Source organism: Triturus cristatus, chromosome 4_1, assembly GCF_964204655.1.
Source record: "Triturus cristatus chromosome 4_1, aTriCri1.1, whole genome shotgun sequence".
In the NCBI taxonomy this organism is placed as follows: Eukaryota; Metazoa; Chordata; class Amphibia; order Caudata; family Salamandridae; genus Triturus; species Triturus cristatus.
In genome coordinates, this window is record NC_140585.1 from 567,372,988 (window position 1) to 567,399,604 (window position 26,617).

The 26,617-nt window shown below is 42.7% G+C and overlaps 1 protein-coding gene across 8 annotated transcripts in view; it reads right to left on the reverse strand.

Annotated features, from left to right (window-relative positions):
• The window catches only part of CACNA2D1 (calcium voltage-gated channel auxiliary subunit alpha2delta 1), a 1,735,709-nt gene that overhangs the window by 530,785 nt on the left and 1,178,307 nt on the right, over window positions 1–26,617 (reverse strand). For all 8 annotated transcript variants that reach the window (XM_085652892.1, XM_085652894.1, XM_085652893.1 and 5 more), the window contains exon 8: window positions 19,510–19,579. In XM_085652892.1, the coding sequence (XP_085509018.1) occupies window positions 19,510–19,579 (70 nt within the window). The remainder of the gene's footprint in view (window positions 1–19,509; window positions 19,580–26,617) is intronic.

A 26,617-nucleotide genomic window follows, 5' to 3' on the forward strand; every position in this document is an offset into this window, starting at 1 on the left:
AGGATAAACCCATATTTTAAATAAATATGAGTGATGCCTTGTTAGGTCTTACTGTCCATTAGGCAGGGTCCTTGGTTTTGAAAAGTCGGGCACATAAAGGTTTAACGTTAAACATATCCTTTCAGTGAAAATGCCCCAAAAGCTACTTTCACTTTAGCAAATCTGGCTGTCAATAGGAAAACACTGGGTTACATTTTTACATTTAATAATGCTAATTTTGGTTAGATGCCTGCTAGGAATTAATACAAAGTCTCTTTTTTTAGTAGTTATTTGTAATAGCTATTACAAAAAAGCTACTTTTAGACAGTAACCTTTTCCCTGCCTAATATCACGGGAGACTCATTTGTATGAACTCCCATTGTGCGCCTGGCAGCTGAATAGTTATCTTGATGAGGTGTGAATACTGCTGCCAAAGCAAGACCAAGGCCTTGGATATGGTGAGGGGTTTCTTTTTGCCTGGCAGGATGACCATCTTGGCAGTACCAAAGATTGATTACCTTTAAAAAGGCCTGCCCTGTCACAGGCTGATAGCTGACAACTGAGCAGGGACTTTCTTAGTGTCCCCATGTAGGCAGGCAATAATCTCAGTGGGAGAAGAGCTGCTCCAGAACTGGTTGAAGTAAACACAGAGGATGGGCTGCTCACTTCCCTGGTCACACCTCTGAGGTGGACACACAGTCTGCACAATGGCAGAGGGGTCCTGCCATGTTGGATTTAGGTAGAAAGGTGCAGTGTAGGGTTATTTCCTAGTAGGCAAACGGGAACTGCTGCAAAAGTGGTTAGGATAATCCCCAGGATCTGTTCCCTATTGATCAGGTAGCAGATCATTTTCCCTATTGATCAGGTAGCATCCATGAGTTTCTCCCACCTACAAGTGCAAGGGATAAAGGTGACATTCCCGGGCATGCTCTTCAGAATGCTACTAGACCTGAAGGACTGGACCTGCTTTTACTTGTACCCAAGACAAAGAGGTGGACTCCATGGGCTGGCAGGCTAACCTCCTGTTCAGCTACACGGCTACATATAGCTGCATGAACCTCCTTTTCCTACAGATACTGCCAGAAGTTCCAAATGGACCTGCCCTGGAACATGGTGGTGGCTTCTGCTGGAGTTCGGCTTGACCTCCAAGTGCTGTTCCTGAGGTCCTGGTATCCTTTGCTCTGTCAATGTGTACTCCTCCTAACATTCTGAAAAACCTGGGGCTTAGAAACTGGCTCTGAAGACCTACAGGGAACCATGTAAAACCTGCCAAGTCAATCCAACAAAGGTGTGTTGCTGGTGGACCAAAGATTCAGGTTGATCTGCCTCTGAGCTTTTTCACAGCAGAAAATCCACATCTGTGTCTTGTGCCAGAAAGGGAATTCAGTCTTGAAGAGCCCTGCTTGGCTATAGCATTCAGCCTTGACTGATGGAGGAATCCAAGCTTTAAAAATAAGGGATTGATTTCGAAGGTGGAAATCTTCACCGGGCAAAGTCAGAAGGTTAAAGCACCTTCTTGGTCGAACCTGGTTTCTGTATTTGACCTGCTCTCCATCGCAGTCAGCCTTAATTCTTGCCTAGGCCCCAGTCAAGCACAACCATATGACCAAGATTGGGATTAACAATTTTTGTGGCTATTTTTATTTAAACTTTTAAAATTTCACATCCATTGATTCCCTTATCGGATATCTGTTGTTTTGATTTCAATTTGTTCACTAAATGATTCTATATTCTTATAAATTGGAGTGGGATTTTTATTGTCTTGTGTTTTTGACTTGTTAGATGTTTTGGTACTTTTAAATACTTAACACATTTTCTTAAATTAAGCCTTTCTGCTTTGCGCCATAGCACAGAGGGTTTGCACCCAGGTTAAAATTACTGAAACCTTCACTGGACCTAACAAAAGAAGTGACATTATTACTTGTGATGGACTGTCATCCACCACAACTAATAATCCACTTTCTCATGAATCCCACTCAGATGGGGGATTTAATAGTTATTCCATCAAGCGCATTTTTTAATTTAATTTAATAGCGATTTCTAAAGCGCCTGGTGACCAAAGGGCATCCCCGCGCTGTGAATTTGCAATCCTGTTGAGGGGAAGGGGGGGGGGAGAGGTACTCGTATGGGAACACTATTTAGGGAATAGGTGTGTTTTAAGTTTCTTGCGGAAAGCCAGTTAGTTAGGTTCGAGTCTGAGGGTCCGTGGAAGGGCGTTCCATCCAGCAGCCGCCTGTACGGAGAATTGTCGTCCTCCTGTGCGAGTCTTTTTAAATCTAGGTATGCTGGCCAGGTTCTCATTCTGCGATCGTAGAGATCTGGTTGTTGTGTAGGGGGTGATTATTTTTCTGAGAATCTCGGGGCCAGTACCGTTGATCAGCTTATGTGTTGTGCACATCGCTTTGAATTGCACCCTTTGGCGCACAGGGAGCCAGTGCAGAGCTTTGAGGGCCGGCTTGGCGGACACTCTGGAGGGGAGGTTAGTAAGAAGGCGTGCCGCTGCGTTCTGTGTCCGCTGAAGTTTTGTTAGGGTGGCCTCAGGGGCTCCTAGGTAGACCATATTACTGTAGTCCAGGCGGGACAGTACCAGTCCCTGGATGAGTAGTTTCCTAGAGTTAGGTGGCAGTAGGGGGAGAATCTTGCGGGTTGTGCGTAGGAGCCCGAAGCAGGTGCCTGAAGTTTTCGCTGCTTGTGTCTTCATAGACAACTCGGGTTCGAGCCACACGCCGAGTGTTTTAATTTCACGCTTTGGGGGTGGGATTTCCCCGAATACGTCAGGCCAAAGTGCTGGGGGGATGGTCGTCCATTGTTTCCCTAGGAGCATGGCCTCCGTCTTTGACCCATTGAGTTTTAATGATGAATTATTCATCCAGTTATGAATCCCTGTAAGACAGTTGGTTAGGTTTTCTGGGTGGTCTATCAGTTGGGACAGGGAGACGACCAGCTGAGTGTCGTCAGCATAACTTACCATTTTTATATTAAATGGTGTCACCACGTCCTCAAGGGGGGCCATATACGCGTTGAAAAGCGTCGGACTCAGGGAGGAGCCCTGAGGGACACCGCTTGTGAGAGGAAGGATGGATGAGTGGTGATTGTTGTCCCATACTTGGAATGTGCGCCCTGTCAGGAATGACTCAATCCAACTGTATGCCGTCCCGGTTAATCCTGCATCCGCCAGTCTATGAAGAAGGACACGATGGTTGACTGTGTCGAAGGCTGCGCTTAGATCCAGGAGGATCACTGCCACTGATCCTCCTGAATCTAGTATGCGCCTTGCTTCTTCAATGACGGCGAGGAGTGCGGTGTCTGTGCCATGGCCCGGGCGAAATCCAGTTTGGGATTGCCTGAGTATTTTGTTAGTCTCAAAGAACTGAGATAGTTGAGCATTTACCAGTTTCTCAGCTACTTTGCTGATACCCGGGAGCAGTGATATTGGTCGATAATTCGCCAAGTCTGCTGGATCTAGCTGGGTTTTTTTTTAAGTGCTTTTACAACAGCACTCTTCCAGCTATCAGGTACAGATCCGCGGGCGAGCGAACTGTTGATAAGTTCTGTGACGGTGGGCACGATGACCGAGGCTACGGTTTTAAGGAACCTGATCGGTGCAGGGTCCAGAGGTGAACCGCTTTTCATTTTCATCAGTGTTCTTTCCACCTCTAAGCAAGTTACTGACCGAAATGTCGGCAGTGCGGGGCGCGGATTGCTTTTGGCCTGGTCGAGGGGTAATCGGCTTTCCATGTGACTGGTGGGGTCGGGGGGTGGGAGAGTCGCCAGGATTCTTATGATTTTATCGTTAAAGTAGTTAGCTAGTTCATTGCTACGGTCAACTTTAGGGGTGGTGGAGGTGGTAGAGTTGGGGACTTTGAGCAGTTCCTTTACAATTAAGAAGGATTCCCTGGCTGAGTTGGATGATTCTTGTATCCTTGTGTCATAGTGTGAGGCTTTGGCTTGTCTGATGGCCTCTTTGTAATGTCTGACTGTGATCTGGTATGCCTCTTTATTGGCGTGCTGCCAGTTTCTTCTCCAAAGCCGTTCGGCTTTTTTACAGTTTTTGCGGAGTATTCGGAGATCCATAGTATACCATGGGGCTGACCCAGGTTTACCGTTTTTGTTTTCCCTAGTTCTAATTGGGAGTACTGAGTCCAGGGAGGAGGTAATCCATTCTCTGTATTGTTTGTCGGCAGTAACCGGGTCTTCCGCGTGTGCCGGGGTCGTCCTTTCTAGGGTTTTGGCCCATTCTTCCATGGGGAGTCTAGACCAGGTCCTGTCTCTGCTATAGGTGGGCGGAGTTTGGAGTTTCCTGAAGATTCCAGGAAGTTGGCAGGAGACTAAAAAGTGGTCTGTCCAGGGCAGGGGAAGAGCCTCCTTCGGTAGTATTGATGGCGAACTAGTGAAAACAGGGTCCAGTAGATGACCCTTGATATGGGTGGCTCCGGAGTTGAGTAGGCGGATGTCAAGTGCCGCCAGATCTAAGATCAGATCGTTAGCTACAGGATCTGCCGGGTCTTCAAGATGAATGTTCAGGTCACCTACTATCATAAAATTTGATAGGGAGTGAGCCTGAGTTGTGACTGAATCTAGGAGGGAACCAATGAAGGAACCTGTGAGGCCGGGAGGGTGGTACACAAGTATTCCCGTAAGGGAGTTGGTTGGGTTTATTTTAATGGTAAAGTGGAGACTTTCTGAGTCCAAAATCTGTGCGTCACTGGTTTTACAGTGGAGATAGTCTCGGTGGATGATGGCGACACCACCGCCTCTTCCTAAAGGGCAGGGGAGGGACTGAAACAGGTATCCCAGTGGAGTTGCTAGTGCCATATCTGATTGTGAGTGTGGGGCAAGCCACGTTTCCGTGAGAAAAAGGATATCTATCTCCAGGTCTTCTATGAGGTGGTTCACCTGTGTCGCGTTTTTAGGGAGTGAGCGACAGTTTAGTGAGGCGAGGCTGAGGGCGGCGGGCTTAAAGAGTTAGATGCACATAAAGAAACACAGAATATTTGTATCAGAATTCGTCAAAATGCATTCAAGCCTCGGTTTTAAAGAAAATGGTGAAAAATGTACATGCATGATTTTGAAATTTGTTCTGTCTTACTATGGGAGTTTTGCAAATCACAGGATGGCACACATGTTCTTAATATTGTGCAGATTAGACTTTGGAAGAAAAGGGACTGCGAATGCAAGGGGAAAATTAAACATGCTCCCATCCAAAATAATCAAAAGCAAAGAGTGATGGGTTCCGTGTTAGACTTAAGTATTCATTTGATAAGCAGTTGTCTATGAAGAAGAATGAACTTCAATATTAATGCTTTTATGTTAAGTTTGAGGAAGGAAGGGACTGATATAATATAATGATTACAGTCTCCTTAGCATTATTTCCTTGGACCTACAAGGCAAAAATTAATTTGAAGCATGGGCCTTTCTATCCAAAATTGATCTCTTTATATTCAGGTCCATTGGCATTACGCAGCAGCGGAGGACCAAATTATGTCACCGGGTTGACAAAATTACGTGGCAAAAAAAGTAAAATTACTGCTGTGACAAAAGGGGAATTATGTGGTATAATGTGGCACATTTTGACAGAGTATTACTTCATCATTTGGTCATTTTTACACATTATCACTGTCTGGGCAAAGGTGTTGGTTCATCAGTGGTGAAACAAAAAGAGTATGCTGTTCCTATTTGTCAAAGGGGGGAAAAGCGGAAGGTGGGAGGGAGAGAAGAGAGAACGGGAAGAAAACCTGGGTGGCAGGCAGGGGATGGTATGTTGGTTATGAACAGGTGCTAGGTAAGAGGATGCGTGTTTGCAAAGGGATAGCTCCAATAATGAGCAAGGGCCCTCACACATCCAGAAGGGTGTCATGCTTCATCATAGGGCAGCTCCTCATTGGACCGGGGCAGCAATGCCCAACGGGCCCCGCAGAGGGTCTCTTTGCTGGAGGTCTTCTTGGTTTGCCATCGTGAAGCTTGATGATGTTATGGAGGGAGCATATGTGGAGTGAGTAGAAGTTGGATAGTGTAAGTTTGGTTTAAAAATAGCTACAGGATTCTCCAATGGTAGTTTATTCATGGGGTACCTGTGCCATGAGTAAAAACACTGACTGGATAGTTGTGAACTGGAGAGGGAAAAATTAAAACCGCTTCAGTTTATATGAGTGAGTGAGCTGTGCAGGAGGTCGACATGTTTCTTGCCTTACACAGTCTGAATGGATCTAGGCATTTCATAAGTATCCTCATCTACTCCTAGGGGACGGCGTGTATTGTGTATAGAAAAAGGAAGTCAAGTCCCCTAAAGTCTGGATGCTACCGTAGTCCTATAAAGTTGTAAAAACAAAAGGTAAAATTAGACCTTCTGGAAAAAAGGGACACCTAAATAGGGGGGTTGATCTGTCCTAACTGAGACATCCCGGGCTGCTCGCTGGTGTTGTGAGAGAGACCAAACTTAGTCAGTGTGTCTGCTAACATGGGACCTACCCATTTCCGTCCGTACCAGGTTGTGTTGGTTCATTAGTGCCAGTTTAACACCGACATATAGCATTAAGCCACAGAGAGGTACCCAGTCAACCTTTGTGAAGGTCCTTTCACTCTACCGCAACATGTGTTTCTGTGTTTTTAGTAATTTTTTATCTCTTTTTGCTAGAAACAATTGTTTCTTTTTTTCAATCTGCAGATTATGCTGCAGATGATGTATTATGTGGCATATGTGGCAAATCCATATTCATGTGTAAAAAGCTGTGGTGGGAAATTGCATAATTCAAATGACCCTGTTTATGTTATAGGAAATCAGTGCAACAAAGAGCCATTTTTTTATTTTTTTTCCAGTCAGTAAGCCTGTAATTTTGGGGTCCAATACACAAAAGTAAATTTACAGATGTATATTTACTCATCTGTATATTTACTTTTACACCTAGGTGTTATTCTCCACTTTTTATCTATTCACTATTTCCAAGTGACACACTCACCACTTTTCTTAAATGTTATTACTTTTTGAAAAAAAGATTTCAAAATATGTGAAAGGTATTGTATATTATAACTGTAGAATAATAAATGAATGTAATTTATGTATTATTAACCTGCAAACAAGAAATTAAATTTACAACACAGTAACTGATTTAATTTAATGTGAACTGAATAATAAAATAATATTATAAACAATTCCTAAAGAATACTCACCACCATTTTTATTTTTAATATGTAGTAAAACCTGTTAATAAACATATTCTCAATTGATCAACAAACTTTTGAAATTCTTTTTAAAAATGTTCAGATTAACAGTTTTTATTAAATAAATACATATATATATGTATATCTTCGAACAAAATTAAAGCACTGCACTCCAGAAGTCATGTAGATTGTAGAAAAGCTTTTAATAAAGCATAGTTAACGCCACCATTACCACCACCAAATGTTTCGACCAAGAGATGGTCTTTGTCACGGTTACCAAACGACCATCTCTTGGTCAAAACGTTTGGTGCGGGTTGACGAATCTTCACGAAATTTTCAAAACTAGTGGCCCGCTCCGGTCAGCTCCTGTCCTGAAAGTTTTGGGGTGATTTGACAAGGGGGGCTGAGAAAAAAGGGGGGTCCCTAAGCGTGTTTTCTCCATGTAATTTTCCATAGTAAACTTTAGACACAGCTACATCCCGAACTGCTGAACGAAATTACACCAAATTTGGCAAAAAAGTAGCCCTTGGTTCAGAAAGAGACCTTTGTTCAAAATGGTGTAAATCCATTCAGTAGTTCCAGAGAAATTTGAAATAGAAAATGTTTCGATATCTAGGGACGCGATGGAGTCACGACCCCTCCCGAGCACGAGCTTCACTTTGATTGGCTGCCAACACACCAAACAGTGGAAAAAAATTTTAAAAACAAGAAAAGGAGGCAGGGTAGAAACACCCTGACCCCTAGGCCTGCTCAAGGGGTCCCACAAGGGCCCCCATGGCCAAGAAAAGCATTTTTTTTCAATTTTGGCTAAAATTCGCACTGGGGTCACGAATCCCGCCAAAATGTTTTTAAAAAATGAAGCGCAGGCTTGCAAGTCTGGCACAGATCAATGAGGCAGGTGCGTGAAACTGGTCCCTCACAATTCTCTTGGAAAAGACAGTGTTGAGGAGAGCAAAGAAGCTATTTTCCTGTTGCACAACTGTCAAAAAGTGGTCAAAACTGAAAAAAACTTGCATCCTTACAAGGACCATTGCCTAGCATCGGAGTCTGCTTTCTGCTTCTGGACGCTGCACAAATCCTTCATAACCCAAGTCACCCTCAGTCCAGAGGAGGGCACGGGCTGGCTATCGTCAACAGAGAGATGGCACACACCATCTATGTACCATGTATGTATAGAACAACCCAAAAGGGCAAGAGGATGCTAGAGACTATCTGGATAAAGAGCTGGCCGAACACCTCGAACAAGAAGATAAGGATTTACTGGACTCTCCCATTTGTTGGGAGGAAGTTTTATTATCTATGAAATCCTTGACCGCTGGCAAAGCAGCAGATGTAGACGGAATCCCTACAGAGTTTTTCCTTGAATTTGCAGAACAACTAAAAATTATCATGCTACAACTGTTTAAGTCTATAGTTCAGGGAGGAAACCCTCCACCGTCTTGGTCTTTAGCAAAAATAATGATCTTCCTGAAGAAAAACAAAAATCCGTTGGAAATGGGCTCGTACCGCCCAATAACCTTAATCAATGGTGACTCAAAAATGTATTCTAAACTCCTTGCAGGGCGATTAGCACCTATAATCCATAAAATTGTATCAATCCGACAACACGGATTTATCCCCTGCAAATCAACAAGCGATCATATACAGAGAGTTATCTCTTTGTTTGACTATGCAGAAACTAAAGGAGACCCTATGGCCCTCATTCTTCTGGATGCAGAAAAGGCGTTCGATAGGGTCTCCTGGAAGTTTTTATGGGCAGCAATGTTAGATCGGGGATTAACGAAGGGATTTATTAAAGCTATCCAAGGACTATATGTTAACCCAAGGGCCAACGTCATGATAAACGGAAATATGTCCGAGAATTTCATGAGTACGAGGGGAACTAGACAGGGGTGTCCCTGCTCGCCCCTCTTATTCGTGATATATATTGACCAATTTATACGTAAACTTGATAACCATCCTCATGTGCCATCTATTATGATCAACAACTATGAAACTAAAGTCCTAGCTTACGCTGACGATATTGCTCTAGTCACCACCAATCCCAAGGTGGCAATCAATATGGTTGAGAAGGAAGCAACACGTTTCGGCAAAACATCTGGTTATAAACTTAATACGGGGAAAACTCAAATAATCATTAATGACAAAGTGGAGATGGAAGACGATAGAATTGTGGAACACGCTATTTATTTAGGTGTCAATATAAGCGCCAAGGTAGATAAAATTGTACAGATAAATCTTGACCCACTAATAGTGCGCACTAGAGAAGATCTAATTAGATTGGATAATCTACACTTAACTATTGGTGGCAGATGCAATTTGATTAAAATGCTGATTCTACCTAAATTTTTATATTTCTTCAGAACAATTTGTCTTGAGTTCTCCCCGTATTATTTTAAAAACATCGAATCCTTGTTTGCCAGATTTATTTGGGGATTTAAGAAACCACGAAGGGCACTAAAATGGATTATGTTACCAAAAGAAAGAGGTGGGTTAGCGTTGCCTAACTTTAGGATCTATTATTGGGCAACAGTGGCCAAATATTGTATAAACCTGATAGCTATTGAGCCGAGCTATTGCGAGATCCCGACTCCAGGAAATGGTATTAGGAAATAGAAGTAAAGGGTGTTTATGGAGACAAATGAATGATCATTTTTTTAAGAAAACTAAACTCAAGACTATTCAGGGAATTTGGAAAGCTTGGAGTAATATCCGTAAATTTCTTGGGCTGGGACGCTTTTCATGTTATACTCCAATCAGTGGCAATTTTGATCTTTCTGAGATATTTCATGATGGCTATATGTCCAAGTGGGTTAGGGTAGGGATTACCCAACTTGGTTGCTTCTATATTTAAAATCGATTGAAAAGCTTTTCAGAACTCTGCAATGAGTATAACGTTAGCAATAGGGATTTTTTTTAAATATTTACAAGTCAGGGATTTCTTGTCAAAGAAAATGGGGGGGCGCTGTAATTTTCAAAATATTATATTAATAGATAAATTATGCTTGAAAACTACTCCTAGAATCGGGGAAATATATAAGGACCTTATTAGTAGCCTTCCGGACGATCTTGATAAACATCTTACTAGATGGCAGACTAACCCATTCGTACAGCGAGTAATACCGGAGCGAGCGTTAGAACTTGCACAAATATTGCTAATGTCAATCAAATTACAAGCACAATTTTCTAAAACATTTTTTGCTTTGTACTACACACCATATAAAATGGGCAAATGGGCAATTGGCTCGGGAACCGCTTGTCCACGCTGTTTATTGGCGGCAGCTAACGATATTCACATGTTCGCCACGTGCCCATCACTTACTAATCTTAGGATAGAAATATCTAATTTCATTTCTGATTTATTTCAGGAAGAAATTACTATCTCTAGTGAAGAAATGATCCTAGGAGTGGCTGCAACGGAGCGCCCATTACAACAACAGGGGCTGATATTTGTAGCAATGGCGGTTCTTAGATTGTGTATAGCTACCGCATGGATTGATCCCCAACCGCCATCTTCCACACAACGGAGGGCTAGATTACTTGCCATATGTAGTGTGGAGGTGGCAATTTACAAGAACAAGGGATGTAAGAAAAAACAAAGAGGGATGATGATTTGGGAACCTTTGTTACTCTGGATAGAAGAACACTGCCAAGGGTAATATATATTTAAAGGGATTAATCCTAAGGTGAATGTGGATGCGTAAATTTCTGCTGCTCCGCTCCTTAGTTTTCTTTTTTCTCTTTGTCTTTTTTGGGCCACCAGTCTACACGTTGTGAGATACTACTTCTTTAATGAATATACTAAAGGTGATTTATTCGAAGGTGCTTCTGACCTCGGTCTCTGTGGGGGGAGGGGGGGATTGAAATGTATTGTATTAAAATGACAAATGTCAATAAAAACTATTAAAAAAAAATGAAATTGAAAACGTTTCGATATCTAGGGACGCGATGGAGTCACGACCCCTCCCGAGCACGAGCTTCACTTTGATTGGCTGCCAACACACCAAACAGTGGAAAAAATGTTTAAAAACAAGAAAAGGGGGCAGGGTAGAAACACCCTGACCCCTAGGCCTACTCAAGGGGTCCCACAAGGGCCCCCATGGCCAAGAAAAGCATTTTTTTTCAATTTTGGCTAAAATTCGCGCTGGGGTCACGAATCCCGCCAAAATATTTTTAAAAAATGAAGCGCAGGCTTGCAAGTCTGGCACAGATCCATGAGGCAGGTGCGTGAAACTGGTCCCTCGCAATTCTCTTGGAAAAGACAGTGTTGAGGAGAGCAAAGAAGCTATTTTCCTGTAGCACAACTGTCACAAAGAGGTCAAAACTGAAAAAAACTTGCATCCTTACAAGGACCATTGCCTAGCATCGGAGTCTGCTTTCTGCTTCTGGACGCTGCACAAATCCTTCATAACCCAAGTCACCCTCAGTCCAGGGGAGGGCACGGGCTGGCTATCGTCAACAGAGAGATGGCACACACCATCTATGTACCATGTATGTATAGAACAACCCAAAAGGACGCCTATGCGAGCTTTAAACAACCACTGAGGTCCTACGTTAGATCGAACTCGAAAGGATCAAAGGGTGAGTTGGCCCTGCAAGTTTATTATGACTGGACAATGACAGACAGGGCTGTATTCCATGAGCTTTATCAGAATGAAGCATTTACTGTTTTCACATGGCTAAAGGCATGACGGGGCATGTTATTTAAAGGTCCCTGAAACAAATGGATATCTAAACTCACCGGTTCTTAAACCTCCAAATAGATGCTGTGAGAAAGTGGAATATTAGCTGGGGTGGGTGTTAGTCCACCACAAGTTATAATGGCTCTATAATGGCTCTATTCTTGCTAAGTCCAGTACAGGCCTCAGTAATTTAAACCTGAGGTCAAGCCCTGGTATCCAATTCACAGAATAGACAAGCTTAACTTAAGAAAATGTATAAAGCATTTTGAAGTACCAAATCAGTTAAAAATTGTAAACAACACAATAAAACTCCCACCCCAATTTATAAGAATAGAGAATATTTGAATAAAAATGACATAAAAATAACAAAAGTCTAATAAGGGGAACTGGAGATGTGTATTTTTAAAGTTTGACTTAAAGTTTAGAACCAAAAATACAAAGTGCCAACTGCGGACAACTGGTCGAGCTAGACCAGGACAAGGGTAATGAGACCAGTCGCAATGGAGTGCAGATTGGATACAGTGCCCAGGCAGGTCCCTGTCAAAGAGTTACCTTCAGACTGAGATATTTTTCGAGAGAAAAGTTGGTCATGAATGAGTCATAGGTGGGGCAAGATGCAAGCTGGATCTGATTCAGGGTTTGACAAAGGCAGGTTGAAGGGAGGGATCCTGGTGCAATCGTCGATGAAGGTGGGAAAGCACCAAGCAGGTGAAGTACAGCATCAATGCCCAGAAAGGTCTCGACATCGATCGGCTTTGGCTTGGCGGCACTTTGCATAGTGGCCCTCTACATTCGGACTTAGAAACTTTCTGAAAGACAGACCTCCTTCAGCGTGGTAGACCAGCAAGTTGGACCCCACTGGCAATTCGATATTAATGGCTTCAGCTCAACGGCGGTCACAGTCTCCTGCCGATTCTTCATAATAAAAGTTGGCAAAAAGTTTTAAAGTCCAGTTTGGACAGAGTTGTGTTGCAGAGAGGTGAAAAAAGGGGCATGGCCTTGGACCACCTCTCTGCAATGCACCTCTGTGGTACTTAATGTAGGTACCTGGTGGGATAGTTGGGCCCCAGGGACCCTCAGGATTCAAGGGGACTTAAACCCCCAACTTAAAACGCGCCATGGGGCGCGTTTGCACACTTGTCACATCAGGCTCCAGCCCCTTCCTTCACCACTGTGCAAACGGGCCCTCAGGCTCGTTGTAAGTTGGGGGATTAAGTCCCCTTGAATACTGAGTTTCCCTTGGGTCCAACTAGCCCACCAGGTACCTCCAGTAAGAGCCACAGAGCTGCGTTGCAGAGAGGTGTAAAAAGGGGCGTGGCCTTGGACCACCTCTCTGCAACACAACTCTGTGGCGCTTACTGGAGGTACCAGGTGGGCTAGTTGGCCCCCAGGGACCCTCAGGATTCAAGGGGAATTAATCCCCCAACTTAAAACTTGCCAGGGGTGTGTTTGCACAGTGGTGAAGGGAGGGGGCGGGACTGATGTGACATGTGTGTACTTATCCAATCACTCTGCCAAAACCCAAGCACTTATAAATTCACCATGCACTCTCCTTGCAGTTCTCTAATCATCCAGTCAGTACCCATGCACTCATGCAATGACCCATGCACTAACTCATGCACTGCTACAATACCCTGAGCGCTACCCATGCAGTCCAGCCATCGCCCTGTCAGTACCTATGCACTCCTTCAATCACCAAGCCAGCACCATGTACTTATCCAATCACTCCACCAAAACCCAAGCACTTATAAATTCACCATGCACTCTCCGTGCAGTACTCTAATCTTCCAGTCAGTACCCATGTTCTCATGGAATGGCCCAGGCACTAACACATGCACTGCTACAATCCCCTAAGCACTTTTCTTGTAGACCTCTAACCAACTACAGACTACTGATTCACTCCTCTAATTACCCAGGTAGTACCCATGCACTCCAGAAATCTCTCTGTCACTACCCCTGCACTCCTCCAGTCACCCAGCCAGCACTATGTACTTATCCAATCACTACGCCAAAACCCAAGCAGTTATAAAATCACCATGCACTGTCCTTGCAGCACTCTAATCATTTAGTCTCTACCCATGTACTCATGCAATGACCCAGTCACTAACACATTCACTGCTGCAATCCATTGAGGACTACCTATGCATTTTTCTAGATTCTTTCTGCTCTTTTCTTCCTCATTCTTCACATGTCCTACCTTTGTAGGCATAGCTAGAAATTATCATTTAAAAAACCTTAGAAATTCACTGAAAAAACCATAGGTTTCAGGGAATTTATAGTTAGAAATTAACATTTAAAAAACCTTTGAAATTCACTGAAAAAACCATAGGTTTCAGGGACGTTACAGTTAGAAATTTTCATTTAAAAAACCTTTGAAATTCAATGAAAAAACCATAGGTTTTAGGGACGTTATAGTTAATTGGAGATTTCACTCGTACAAAACTATAGAAATTCGGCAGTTATAGTTAGTAGATCTAACTATAACTCACGCCCCCGCAATGCACTGCTGATGATGTCACATATTACATACCTCATGACATGCTCAGTGGCATCACTAATGACATCATCCAGTGAATGTGTGTTTCTGTAAAGTATAAAAATATGTTTTATATATATATATGCCAAGGTGTATTGAAGTATGAGTGGGTGTATGAGTGTCTGAATGGATGATTTAGTAGGTGTGTGACTGACTGTATAAGTGAGTGATTAAATGTGTATTACTGAATGCATGGGTTAGTGACTAACTATAACGTCCCTGAAACCTATGGTTTTTTCAGTGAATATGGATATATATATATATATATATACACGAACCTCCTTCTTGCGAATGAGTAGAGACCACACCGGGGAACGGTAAGGAGGCAGCTTTATTCCTTTGAGGGGCGAATGCATTTCGGCTGCACATCAGCCTTCGTCAGCGCCATAATGTTCAGGAGGCTTCCACTTCACGAACCTGGGTCCTGCTGCCCTGTTATTGGCTGAGGGCCCGCTCCGCCCCCTATGATGAAAAGCTCACCTGTTGTCAGTTCGAGTGGTGTTGACGAACTGCAACTCCCAGAAAGCATGGTGAAATCCAGGTAGGTAATGCGTGATGGGTGTTATGCCTGGTGGATGAGCGGAATGGCAGGACAGTTCGTTTTAAAGCCAATTTCCCGTTAAGTAAAGGAACATCACGCCTCCTTGGGTCCCTCGACCGCCTCAGCCTCAGAGTTCAGGGATTGTGTCTGGCAGGGGCAACGATGACAATGCACGTCGCCCAACATTGGGTTGGGTAACCTCATGACTGCTGTCTTTCCTCCCCAAAATCCATGGCGGGTCCCGATCTTCCAATAACTTGGATGCACAGACTGCCACTGCAACAGCGACGAAGCCAGTAATTACCGGGCCAACTGGTGAGACGGGGGTCTCTAAAACCGTGTTTCTGGCACACACGGGAACTAAATACACGAACCTCCTTCTTGCGAATGAGTAGAGACCACACCGGGGAACGGTAAGGAAGCAGCTTTATTCCTTTGAGGGGCGAATGCATTTCGGCTGCACATCAGCCTTCGTCAGCGCCATAATGTTCAGGAGGCTTCCACTTCACGAACCTGGGTCCTGCTGCCCTGTTATTGGCTGAGGGCCCGCTCCGCCCCCTATGATGAAAAGCTCACCTGTTGTCAGTTCGAGTGGTGTTGACGAACTGCAACTCCCAGAAAGCATGGTGAAATCCAGGTAGGTAATGCGTGAGGGGTGTTATGCCTGGTGGATGAGCGGAATGGCAGGACAGTATATATATATATATATATAATCTACTGGCGGTCGCCAGTAGATAGTTATAGTTAGGACCGTGTTTCCATAGGAAATCTGAAAATTCTATTTTGAATAACTTTGGCGCCGGTTGAGGAATCCTCGCGAAATTTTCAAAACTAATGAGGCGCTACACTCAGCTCCTACCCTGAAAGTCTCGGGGTGATTCGTCAAGCGGGGGCCCAAAAAAAAGGGGGGTCCCAAAACGCGTTTTCCCCATGTTATTTTCCATAGGACCTTTAGTCGAAGGTACAGCCCGAACGGCTGAACAGAATTACTTGAAATTTGGCAGAGAGGTAGTCCTCAGGTCAGGCATGTGCCTTTTGCATATATGGAGTCAATCTGTACAGTAGTTCCTGACAAAATTGCAGTTAAAAGTACATAAATATCTATATGCCCGCACCGTGCGCGCACCGTGCGCGCACGGTGCCGTGCGCGAGCGTAATTCTGATTGGTGGTTACATGTCAGTCAACATTCGAATCGGTCGAAATCAGGAAGCGTTGTCCGCCATTTTGTTTGTTTTGGGTGCAACACTGAAAAAGAGAGGTGGCGAACGTGAAAAGGGGGCAGGGTAGAGAGTTCCTGACCCCCTAGCCTTTGTCAGAGGGTCCCTGAAGGACCCCGAAGGGTGAAAAAAACTTTTTTTTTTAAATCGCGGGGTGCACGCACGATGAAAAACCTTAAAAAAATATATATATTAATACATACATAACTTAGCATTTAAAAAAACGTACAAATTCACTTAAAAAAACCATGGGTTTAACACACGTTATAGTTAGGAATTAGCATTTAAAAAACCTTGCAAATTCACTTAAAAAACCATAGGTTTCACACATGTTATAGTTAGGTGGACATTTCACTCGTAAAAAACCAATGAAATTCTCCCGTTATAGTTAGTTAAGATAACTATAACTCGTGCAACCGCCACTCTATCACAAGGATGATGTCATCAGTGATGTCATGAGTGATGCCACTGACCATGAAATGAGTGATGTAATATGTGACGTCATGAGCTGTGGATTGCGGGCGCGCGAGTTATAGTTATCTGAACTAACTATAACGGGGGAATTTCATTGGTTTTTTACGAGTGAAATGTTCACCTAACTATAACGTGTGAAACCTATGTTTTTTAAGTGAATATATATATATACTTATGACTCACATATTACAACACTAATGACAATGTGGTATAACATCATTGTTAACTGATGATGACTGAAATCACATCATTGATGACTCTAAATACATCTCTATATATTATCTACTGGCGGTCGCCAGTAGATAGTTATAGTTAGGATCGTGTTTCCATAGGAAATCTCAAAATTCTATTTTGAATAACTTTGGCGCCGGTTGACGAATCCTCGCAAAATTTTCAAAACTAATGGGGCGCTCTGCTCAGCTCCTACCCTGAAAGTCTTGGGGGGATTCGTCAAGCGGGGGCTGAGAAAAAAGGGGGGTCCAAAGCACATTTTCCCCATGCATTTTCCCATAGGACCTTTAGTCGAAGGTACAGCCCGAACGGCTGAACAGAATTACTTGAAATTTGGCAAAGAGGTAGTCCTCAGGTCAAGGATGTGCCTTTTGCATATATGGAGTCAATCTGTTCAGTACTTCCTGAGAAAATTGCAGTTAAATTACATAAATATCTATAGCCGCGCACCGTGCGTGCAACCTAACGTTTTTTTTGAATCGCGGGGTGCGCGCACGGTGCGCGCATGGTGAAAAACCCCCAAAAAATTTAATACGTAGTTTAGTGTAAAATAAATATATAAAAAATATAATAATAAATACATAATTTAGCATTTAAAAAAACATGCAAATTCACTGAAAAAACCATAGGTTTCACACACGTTATAGTTAGGAATTAGCATTTAAAAAACTTTGCAAATTCACTTAATAAACCATAGGTTTAACACATGTTATAGTTAGGTGGACATTTCACTCGTAAAAAAACAATAAAATTCCCCCGTTATAGTTAGTTCAGATAACTATAACTCGCGCGACTGCCACTCTATCAAAAGGATGATGTCATCAGTGATGTCATGAGTGATATCACTGACGATGTCATGAGTGATGTAATATGTGACGTCATCAGCAGTGGATTGCGGTCGCGCGAGTTATAGTTATCTGAACTAACTATAACGGGGGAATTTCATTGGTTTTTTACACGTGAAATGTCCACCTAACTATAACATGTGTGAAACCTATGGTTTTTTAAGTGAATATAAATATATATATAGATGTATATAAAGTCATCAATGAAGTTATTTCAGTTGTCATCAGTGATGTTAACAATGATGTTATAGACGATTGTCTTTACTGTTGTAATATGTGAGTCATAAGCAGTGCATGACAACAGTCTGAGTTATAGTTACTTGAAATAATTTTACTGGTGGAATTCGTTTTTTTAGTTTAAAATGTTATGTTTATCATAGAATTTCTCCCAACTATAGCGTCACTTTAACATTTGTGCTTTTATTAATGAATTTCTGGGGATTTGTTTTTTTAAAGCACAGTAATATATTGTGCCCATACATTACTATACGTCACTTTAATGTTTTTTGGCCAGGCCCTGTTCCCAACTCCCCTGGAGGGCAGCCTACCCCTTCGGAGCAAAGCCATGCACTATAGATGTTGAACCTCGTGCTCAACCTTGTTAGAGCAGCCAACTCCCCCTTAGGTCAGGTGCGGCATGAGGCCTGTGCCCTTGGCGATTTCCCTCGAGCTGCCACCTCTGCCACACATGACCTTTCATGACTACTGTAACAAAGAACTTTGAACAATTTTCTTTTAACATTTTCTAGCAGTATCTGTGCACATTTATGAGCATGCTAGAGGTATAGCGATAGGCTAGACATGGCAGGTTATAGTGCAGTCATGAACCATAAGTCCCTTAGTGACCTCAACCCAAAATAACTGACGGGCAAAGTGTGTAATCTAGAGCTTGGGCAGAGCACATATGGGACCGTAGTACGCATTGTCATTGTCTGTGTCCATTGCACTTTTCAAAAGGTGCGCTGGTCTCGAACTATGACAATGCACCATATTATGATGTATTCACTGTCCCCAGGGCAGCCGCAAACTTGCTGGCAGCTGCTCTGTGTTTTCACAGTGCAGGTGGCAACCCATCTGCACTTTTAAAGGGGATTAGAGATCCTCTTACAGTGACTGCACCCGCTTGCAAGGGGATGTCTGGGGGTCCACAGGACCCCCTTTCTCTCCTCCAGAGGGTTGCTCTCAGGGGGGCACACTCATAGTGTTCCACCTAGAGTGCGCCCCGTGAGAGCTTCTTTGCCTCTGTGACCGCACCTGTAATATGGTGCGGGTGAAGAGGCAAAGGAATCCCCTCATTTGCAACGGGCATACCCTTATGCAAATGAGGGAATGCCCCTTGAAGATAGCGTTGGCGCTTTACATGCACCAGTGCGATCTGTATTACTGAAGGAGATGCATAAGCGTCTCCATCCCCTTCTGTAATACCAAAGGGCCCCTTGAACCCCCGGGGCACTTATTGTAATATAGCCCATGGTCCCTAGTCCTAAACTTCTCATCTGTAAATCATTGATTTCAGATGTGTGGTTTTAATTAGTTCAAGAGAAGCACAGAAACGACAACAACACCCACAATATGTTAAGCTATCATACAAACGTCCAGGACTGGAAACAGTGTTTGAAATGACCTGAAGCGATTTTCACACATTCTTCAAAAGTTCAATGACATGGAACCTCTCTAGGCTGAAGGCACCATTTAATACCACATAATATAATGTGTTCACTATATAACTATGGCTCTTTTATTTGTCATCGCTTCATACACTTTTAATTACAAGCAACAAGTGTGGTATTCTTGTTAAATACAATATGTGCAGTATAGTACATTGAATAGTGTAAAATCACTTACCACGGTCTTCTCCGCACATCATACAAATCAATCTTGTTGAGACTTCTGCTTTTATCTACCCACGGGGAAGCTACAAGGAAAGAACACCGTTCAAACAACATGCATAAATAAACAAGTTTAAAAGAAAACCACCCCAGCAAAGTACAATGAACATGTCTTTCTGTGAGGTTGCAGAACACATGACATTTTGTTCACCACAGATTAAGATAAGGATATGCTGTATTGTATAGCAAAAAACGAAAATGACCCACATACACCCATATGACAAGTCATACATTGATCCGTGTCCAGCATGTATATATTTGCTCATTGACTGGTAATTTGAATTTAGTTTTTCACAACAAAAGTTGTATCTCACCTACAATATCCAGTTTTGAAAGTAAATTCCTGAAATTACATTTCCATAAACTACAGTAGCCATCCAAAGAGAGCAAACTGAATGGGTTTCAAAAAACATCACAGTGATGAAAATGAATAATTTATGAGATTCAAGAAGATTCAAATAAAGTGCAAATCTGATCAATAAAGTCCTACTCCTAACTCACACAAAATGTGCCTAATTACTATTGAACAATATATTGATTCAAAGCAATTGCATTAGCTAAAATTAGCAGACATGTACACAATAGGCGTGGTTTTGTGCCTTCTGCCCAGCCACAACTGTAAGAACTGCCCCTTCAAACTCAATTCAAATTATAGGGTGGCTTTTAGGAATACGGCTAAGAGTAAGCTAATGTGATAATGGGCGACAGGAAGAAAAATAGACAGATCTATAATCTCACCAGAGGCTTATTTTTGAAAGGGATTGCAGCTGAGATTTAGACAAGAACATATCTCAATTATAAGTGGCCACAGAACAAATGTGAGAGGCACAATATATATTAATATATATGTAACACTCTAGGAATTCATTGAAAAAAGGTTAAAGTGACTTTATAGCTAAGCATGGTAATACCTTAATTCACTAGAAAAAACAAAGGATAAAGTGACATTATAGTTATGTGAAAATGGCTGTTACAAATAGCATTTTAAACTAAAGAAACCAATGCCATTTACCAGTTATAGTTAACTGAAGTAACTAAACCATGTAGACATACCATGCACAGTGATATCATTAATTATGTCGTGTCGGATGTTGTCAGGGATGTTATCAATGATATCAAAGAATGTCACGAGTGATATCATAAGTGATGTCATAAGCAGTGCATAGCAAGTGTGCAAGTAATGGTTAACCATAACTGGTGAATTTCAGAGTTTAGAATAGTATTTTTTAACAGATATTTTCCCTAACTATACCGTCACTTAAACCTTTTTTTTGGGGTGAATTTCTAAATGTTTTATATTTTTTTAAATGCAAAATATTACCATTCCTAACTATAACATCACTTTAACAGTTGGCTTTTTCTTCCAATTAATTTCTAGTGTGAATGAGATATTATTACCATACATAACTATCCCATCCCACACAGTGAATGGTCTTCGGCCATGAATGGCTGGGTGTTGGGCACAGGCACCGAAAACCTCACAGCACTTGGCCTTCTGCCTTTGGTCGTCTTCAGAGGAGTTTTTTAATAATTGGTGCCCAAACCCAGCACATGGCCAACCCCGCTGCACATGGCCTTCATTTGTGCTAGGTGTGTGGTGGGGCACAGTGCCCGTTGCTACCCAACCTTCAATGGATGCACAACAAAAAAGACACTCACCCAACTTTTTTGTCTTTTTTTGGGTTCCACTGTAATTTTGTGGTAATTTTGCAGTCATTTCACAGTACTCCTGTGTATTTTCCCTGGAAGAGTGCCAAGCAGAGTTCCACAAGTCTGTGGTGATCTGAAAAACAAATGTTTTTGCTCTTTGACTGCAGGTGGGCCCTCTAGGAACCATCACCTCCATAAGGGCCAGGAGGTCAAGGTACCCCTAACCTGCTGCACTCTTATATAGTGTTTTATTTTAATATTCAGGACCCTGAGTTCGAGTTTCTGAGAATTGAAATGGTGAACATGAAATTTCTCTTCATGTAATGGCCAGCCAAACACAGTGCTTGGTCTTGTGAAACTGGTCTCAGTCTTGCAGGACCAGCCAATCAGAATGCTTAATTTGTCATTCTTTCCTTTGTGCATCCCCTGTACTCCCACAGCATTACCACATTGCTAAATACTTATAAACTTTGAAGCATAATTTCACTCAGAGGGCTGAACAGATTATCATCAAATCCCAAAAAGCACTATTCCTGGGTAAAAAGCTAGCTATCTAACAAATTTGGAGTAATTTCGTTCAGCCATTTTGCCTGTAGCATTGTCTATAGTTCCTATGAGAAAGTGAGTGCGAAAAACATGATTTGGGACTCCCCTCTTTCTTGGTCCCTGCTGGACAGATCATCTTGAAACCTTCGAGGAGGAATCCTAGGTGGATGAACCTTTTTTAACCCCTTCCATGCTCATGACGGAACGGTTCCGTCATGAGCATCGGTTGAGCTGTGCTCATGACGGAACCGTTCCGTCATGGCCCCGCCCGCGCTCGAACCCTTCAGCACCGCGGAGGAATCCGCGCAGCGCTGAAGGGGTTAAAAAAAAAGTTTAGAGAAGATTCATCAAACAGCACCAAAGTAATTAGCAAAACAAAAAAATCCACTCCCTATTGAAACACTGTCATCACTATAACTACACAGTGATTACTGCCACTGATTAATATATATACATATTTAAATATTATCTTACTTTACATTTAAAAACCCTGTAGAAATTCACAGAAAAAAGCAAAGGTTAAAGGGACGTTATAGTTAGGTAAAAATGCTAGTTAAAAGATAACTTTTAAAACAAACACATCCAATGATAGTTACCAGATATAGGTATCCTAAGCAACTAAAACTTGTGCCTTAAAGTAACTACAACTCAAGCACCCAAAATACACATTATTTTTTATCATTGCTGTTATTTCAAATGTTGCAGTGATGGTATTAATGATGTCAAAAACATGTTATGAATCATCTAATATGTGAGGTAATTAGTACTACATGGCAAGGGCTTGAGTTGTCAAGACTATTTGTCATTTACTTTGTGTGCTCCAGTGCCCACCTGGGGCACCCACGCATTTGTTTTAATAGTGTTAGGGGCTGCATAGTAGCGCCTGCGGTCCCCATGGCCTCTGGTAGCGCTCAGCTAGCACCCATCCTGGGTACTACCAGGAGCCGCTAAAGGTTTGCTGTCACTGGTGTGAGCAGCTTTTTTTCTCTGTTCTCGCCAAGCGGGAGCAAAGCTGTGGTCCCTGCCTGGGTGAGCGAAGGCAGGGAATTATGTTTACATTTCCTGCCCACTCTCTTTTGGGCAGGGAGCAAGTCAGGGATGGGCTCTCCTATACATGGCACACTTCAGTCCATTCTGTATCCTTTCATACATATTACAAAATAGAGCTTCTGCTGGTATCTCCTTCATGATAAGGTAATAGAGGAGTATTTGTATAGAGGGTGCATGCATTCTAATACATGTACATTGAGTTCATCAATGGTTAGCATCATCCACTTACACCATGTACTCATTTGGACATTTTGTATTTGATACCTATGGTATTTCAACATATTTAGAGTGCAACAGTGTAACAAATGGCATTTCTCCAGTTGTACCCTCAGGTATTTTGATTTGGGGTCAAACTTTTTTAACTACAAGCTATTTGGGTTGTGCTTGAAAGGTCTCAGAAATTCTAAGTTAATTTATCATATCCTGCCTCTCTCCCACACTACAACCTGTTATCCCAGGGGAGTAATGCAAAATGATGGACCTCTCTGGTCAATTGGGATGAGGAGTCCTTGAGTCTCCCATTTTTACAGATATTCATTGACCTTGGGCTGAGTAGGGCATCCTAGAAGGGCTGCAGGCAACCCTGTAGGGTTACACCCCTGCACCACAGGGGCTGCAGGGGCCTGAGTTATGACCCTGTGTTAACTTGTATCTGGCCTGAATTTAGCAGTCCATCATATTGTCACAGTGTGAAATATTCATAATGAGGACACTGTACATGTATTGTATGTGTACGGGGTTGCCCCTACTTGGCCTCAAGAGTACTATTGTTGAAGGTGAGAATTATGTTTGCATTTTCTTATGTGGCATTCACCAGCAGGACTTACATAAAGAGGCATTTGCCCCCGGTTCACCTGTGGGCATTAAGCAAGACATCATGGAATCTCTTAAAAATTTATATTTACCTTATTCTATAAATTTTAGAATTTAAAAACTTTACACAGCTCTAGTTAGTGTGCTTGCAGATGGGCTAAAACAGACAAATCTGAAGTATAAAATAGATTAATTTATTCATAAATAAGGTTTCATAATGCTATCTTCTCATTGGTTAGTTAAGGCTGAGCGACAAAGGTGGTTGGAAGTGGATTCTAACTGAAAAATGCTGATGACCTCCTACTAGATCAAATGGTTTCCCTAGCCTCTATCACAAGCCTTTAACAAAAAGGAGATTAGAGGAAGTTGACTATAACCATTTATCACTACACAGCATGTAGGTGGAAATTACTCACACACATAGCTCCCATTTACCACAGGACTCCCAAGATGTCAGGAAGTTCTGCCTGCAATTCTGGAAAGTGTGTCATTTTCTTAACCGATGATGAGTTTCCAGTAGACACCGCTACCATGTTTCTTGTGACATAAAACTGTCCGGGAGAATTTCATGAGCAGGTAGCATATCTCACAGGCATTGGACTACATAACACAATGGTTAATGGGGGTACGGGACCCAATATTAATATCTAGGGATGGGGTTTCTTCCAATTCTACCTAAACCTTTGTGCAAGCCTTAAGAATAGAGAATGAGGTGATGCTTTCCTTTCCTACCGAAGAAGAAATAATACAACTTTCCTTGTTCCTTGGTGTCTGCAGACCTGTATGAGAGATGTTTTACTAATGGGAACCTCCTACACATATCGGGCTCGTTGGTCATCTGGGTGTCTCCAACATGCTGTTAGAGATTGCCTTTCCAGTGGTAGTGTCTGGAAGGCCACATTAGTTGGATACAATGGGAAATTATTAGGTTTGCACTGGTGGAGGACAGCATAGAATTTAAAGAAGGTGTCATTCTTAGAGTGATCCCACAGAGGCTTGTTGCAAACAGTTCTGTAGGCTCAGCAAATACCATCTACATAGCAATTTAATTGCTGCTGGACCACTTCCAGGTTCTAATCTTACCACCATGGGATCAAATTAACCTTTGCTAATTTCATTCTAGGATAGAAGGCATGTGTCACCTTTCAAAGAAAGATGGGACATCTCTCATAAAGGCAGTGCACTTGGAGGAAATCTAGCTCCGCAAATGCTGTCCAAGTTGGGCTACCACAACTGCACTCCTGGTTAATGAAACCATTAAATCTAAATTGCCATATAAAATGACACAAGCTGAAGGAAACCCTCAAAAGAGGAAACACATAATTGAACAGAAGAAGACAGCAAACTTGCATCACACTTTGGTAAGCAAAACGTATAGTCTCTGGATTCATTTAGATTTTCCTGCCTCAATTAAAGCTCACTCAGAGTATCTGAAAGCATGGAAGCATCAATATATATTGTGCTTAAACATTTCTACTGGAAACAGTTCTGCTTTATTCCAAAAGGTATGACAAAAGGTAAAACAATTTACAATCCCCAACTGAAGTGTAATCATACTTTGACCATTTGCAGGATGTTTCCCCATTGAATTGCTTGTCCAATTGTTTACAACAAACAGTTACTGCATTTTTGCTCTTGGAAGCTCCACTTTATTTTGATCTTTAAGATCTGACTGTATTGTAGTTTGAAGATTTGTGACACCACATGCACCTTGAATATCTCTGTAGTGTCTTTGGCTGGAGCATGAACTTTAAGTCAAAAGGTTGATCAGTCACAGCTAGCAACATCTAGAATTGCTTCTGCTCCTGCCTACTTGCAATCATCAGCCAGGCTATCTTTAATCAAGGGGCGCAGTGATCACAGGACCCACGGGACCCAACTGTGGGCATACCCTTCCCACTTAGGGCAACAATATTGAAAGGAACAAATGATGGATGGAATACTTAACAATGCAAACATTCACCCCCAGTCACTAAGATCTGGGTTTAATCCATTGTTCTTTTACTTACCACGCTACCCCAGTTTGGACCCAACCATATGCAAATCAGCCTTGACCCTGATCCTCATGGGAACAGTCCAGCCAGTCCTCTCCATGCCACTGGAGTCAAGCTAACCTGGCTGATGAGGGGTGACACCCCAAAACTGGTCCTAGGATGCTTGTTTCTGGTCCAGGGAGGACCTGACCTGGCACTTCAGGTTGGACTGTTCCCATGGGGAGCAGGGTCAAGACTAATTTGCATATGTCTGGGTTTAAACTGGAATGAGATGGGGAGCAAAACAACAACAAGGTATTTAGGCCCAGATCTCTGTACTGGGATGAATGTTTGAAATTGTTCAACATTCTGTCCATCAATTGTTCTTTTTGCTTTTAGAAAGTTGGCATTTTCTTGTTTAGCTATTTGCTACCTGCAGTCTGTCTCTGGTCACATAATTGGGTGTTGCTGGCACTTGTGCTTTGTGTATTCCTCCTAGACCGCCATGCCCATATTGGGAGCTTAGGTGTTACTGGATGGGCCATAACTGGCAGGAGGGGAGGAAGCAGCTGGGTGCACCCTCAGTTACACCTAAAGAAACTGTGTGCTGTCTCCACATAAAGGGCTGCATACCTCCTGTAGTTAGTCTGGAGCCAGGGCCAGGAAGCCCGGGCACCTTTGCACTTCAAAGGCATGCCTCTAGACATTTCTCCCCACTTCAAAGGCACAACTATGTAAATAAGAAGGACCTCAGAGACCACCATTTCAGTTCACTTCTGCCAGGAAGAAGAACTGCTGTGCGGCTGCAATGACTGCCACTCTGCCAGACACCTGCTTTTCTATGCTAACCTGGTGCCTGCTGCCCTCTCGCCTGGATGAGAAGGACTGGACTTGCATCTCTTTAACACAGAGTGACTTCAAGAGCTAGTTGGCAGTTCTGATCTGTACCCTCAGGGACACAAAAGGCTTCCTCAAACCTTGAATCCTCACCTGGACTCAGCCATCCTTGAGTCTACCCAGCCAGGTGGTGCC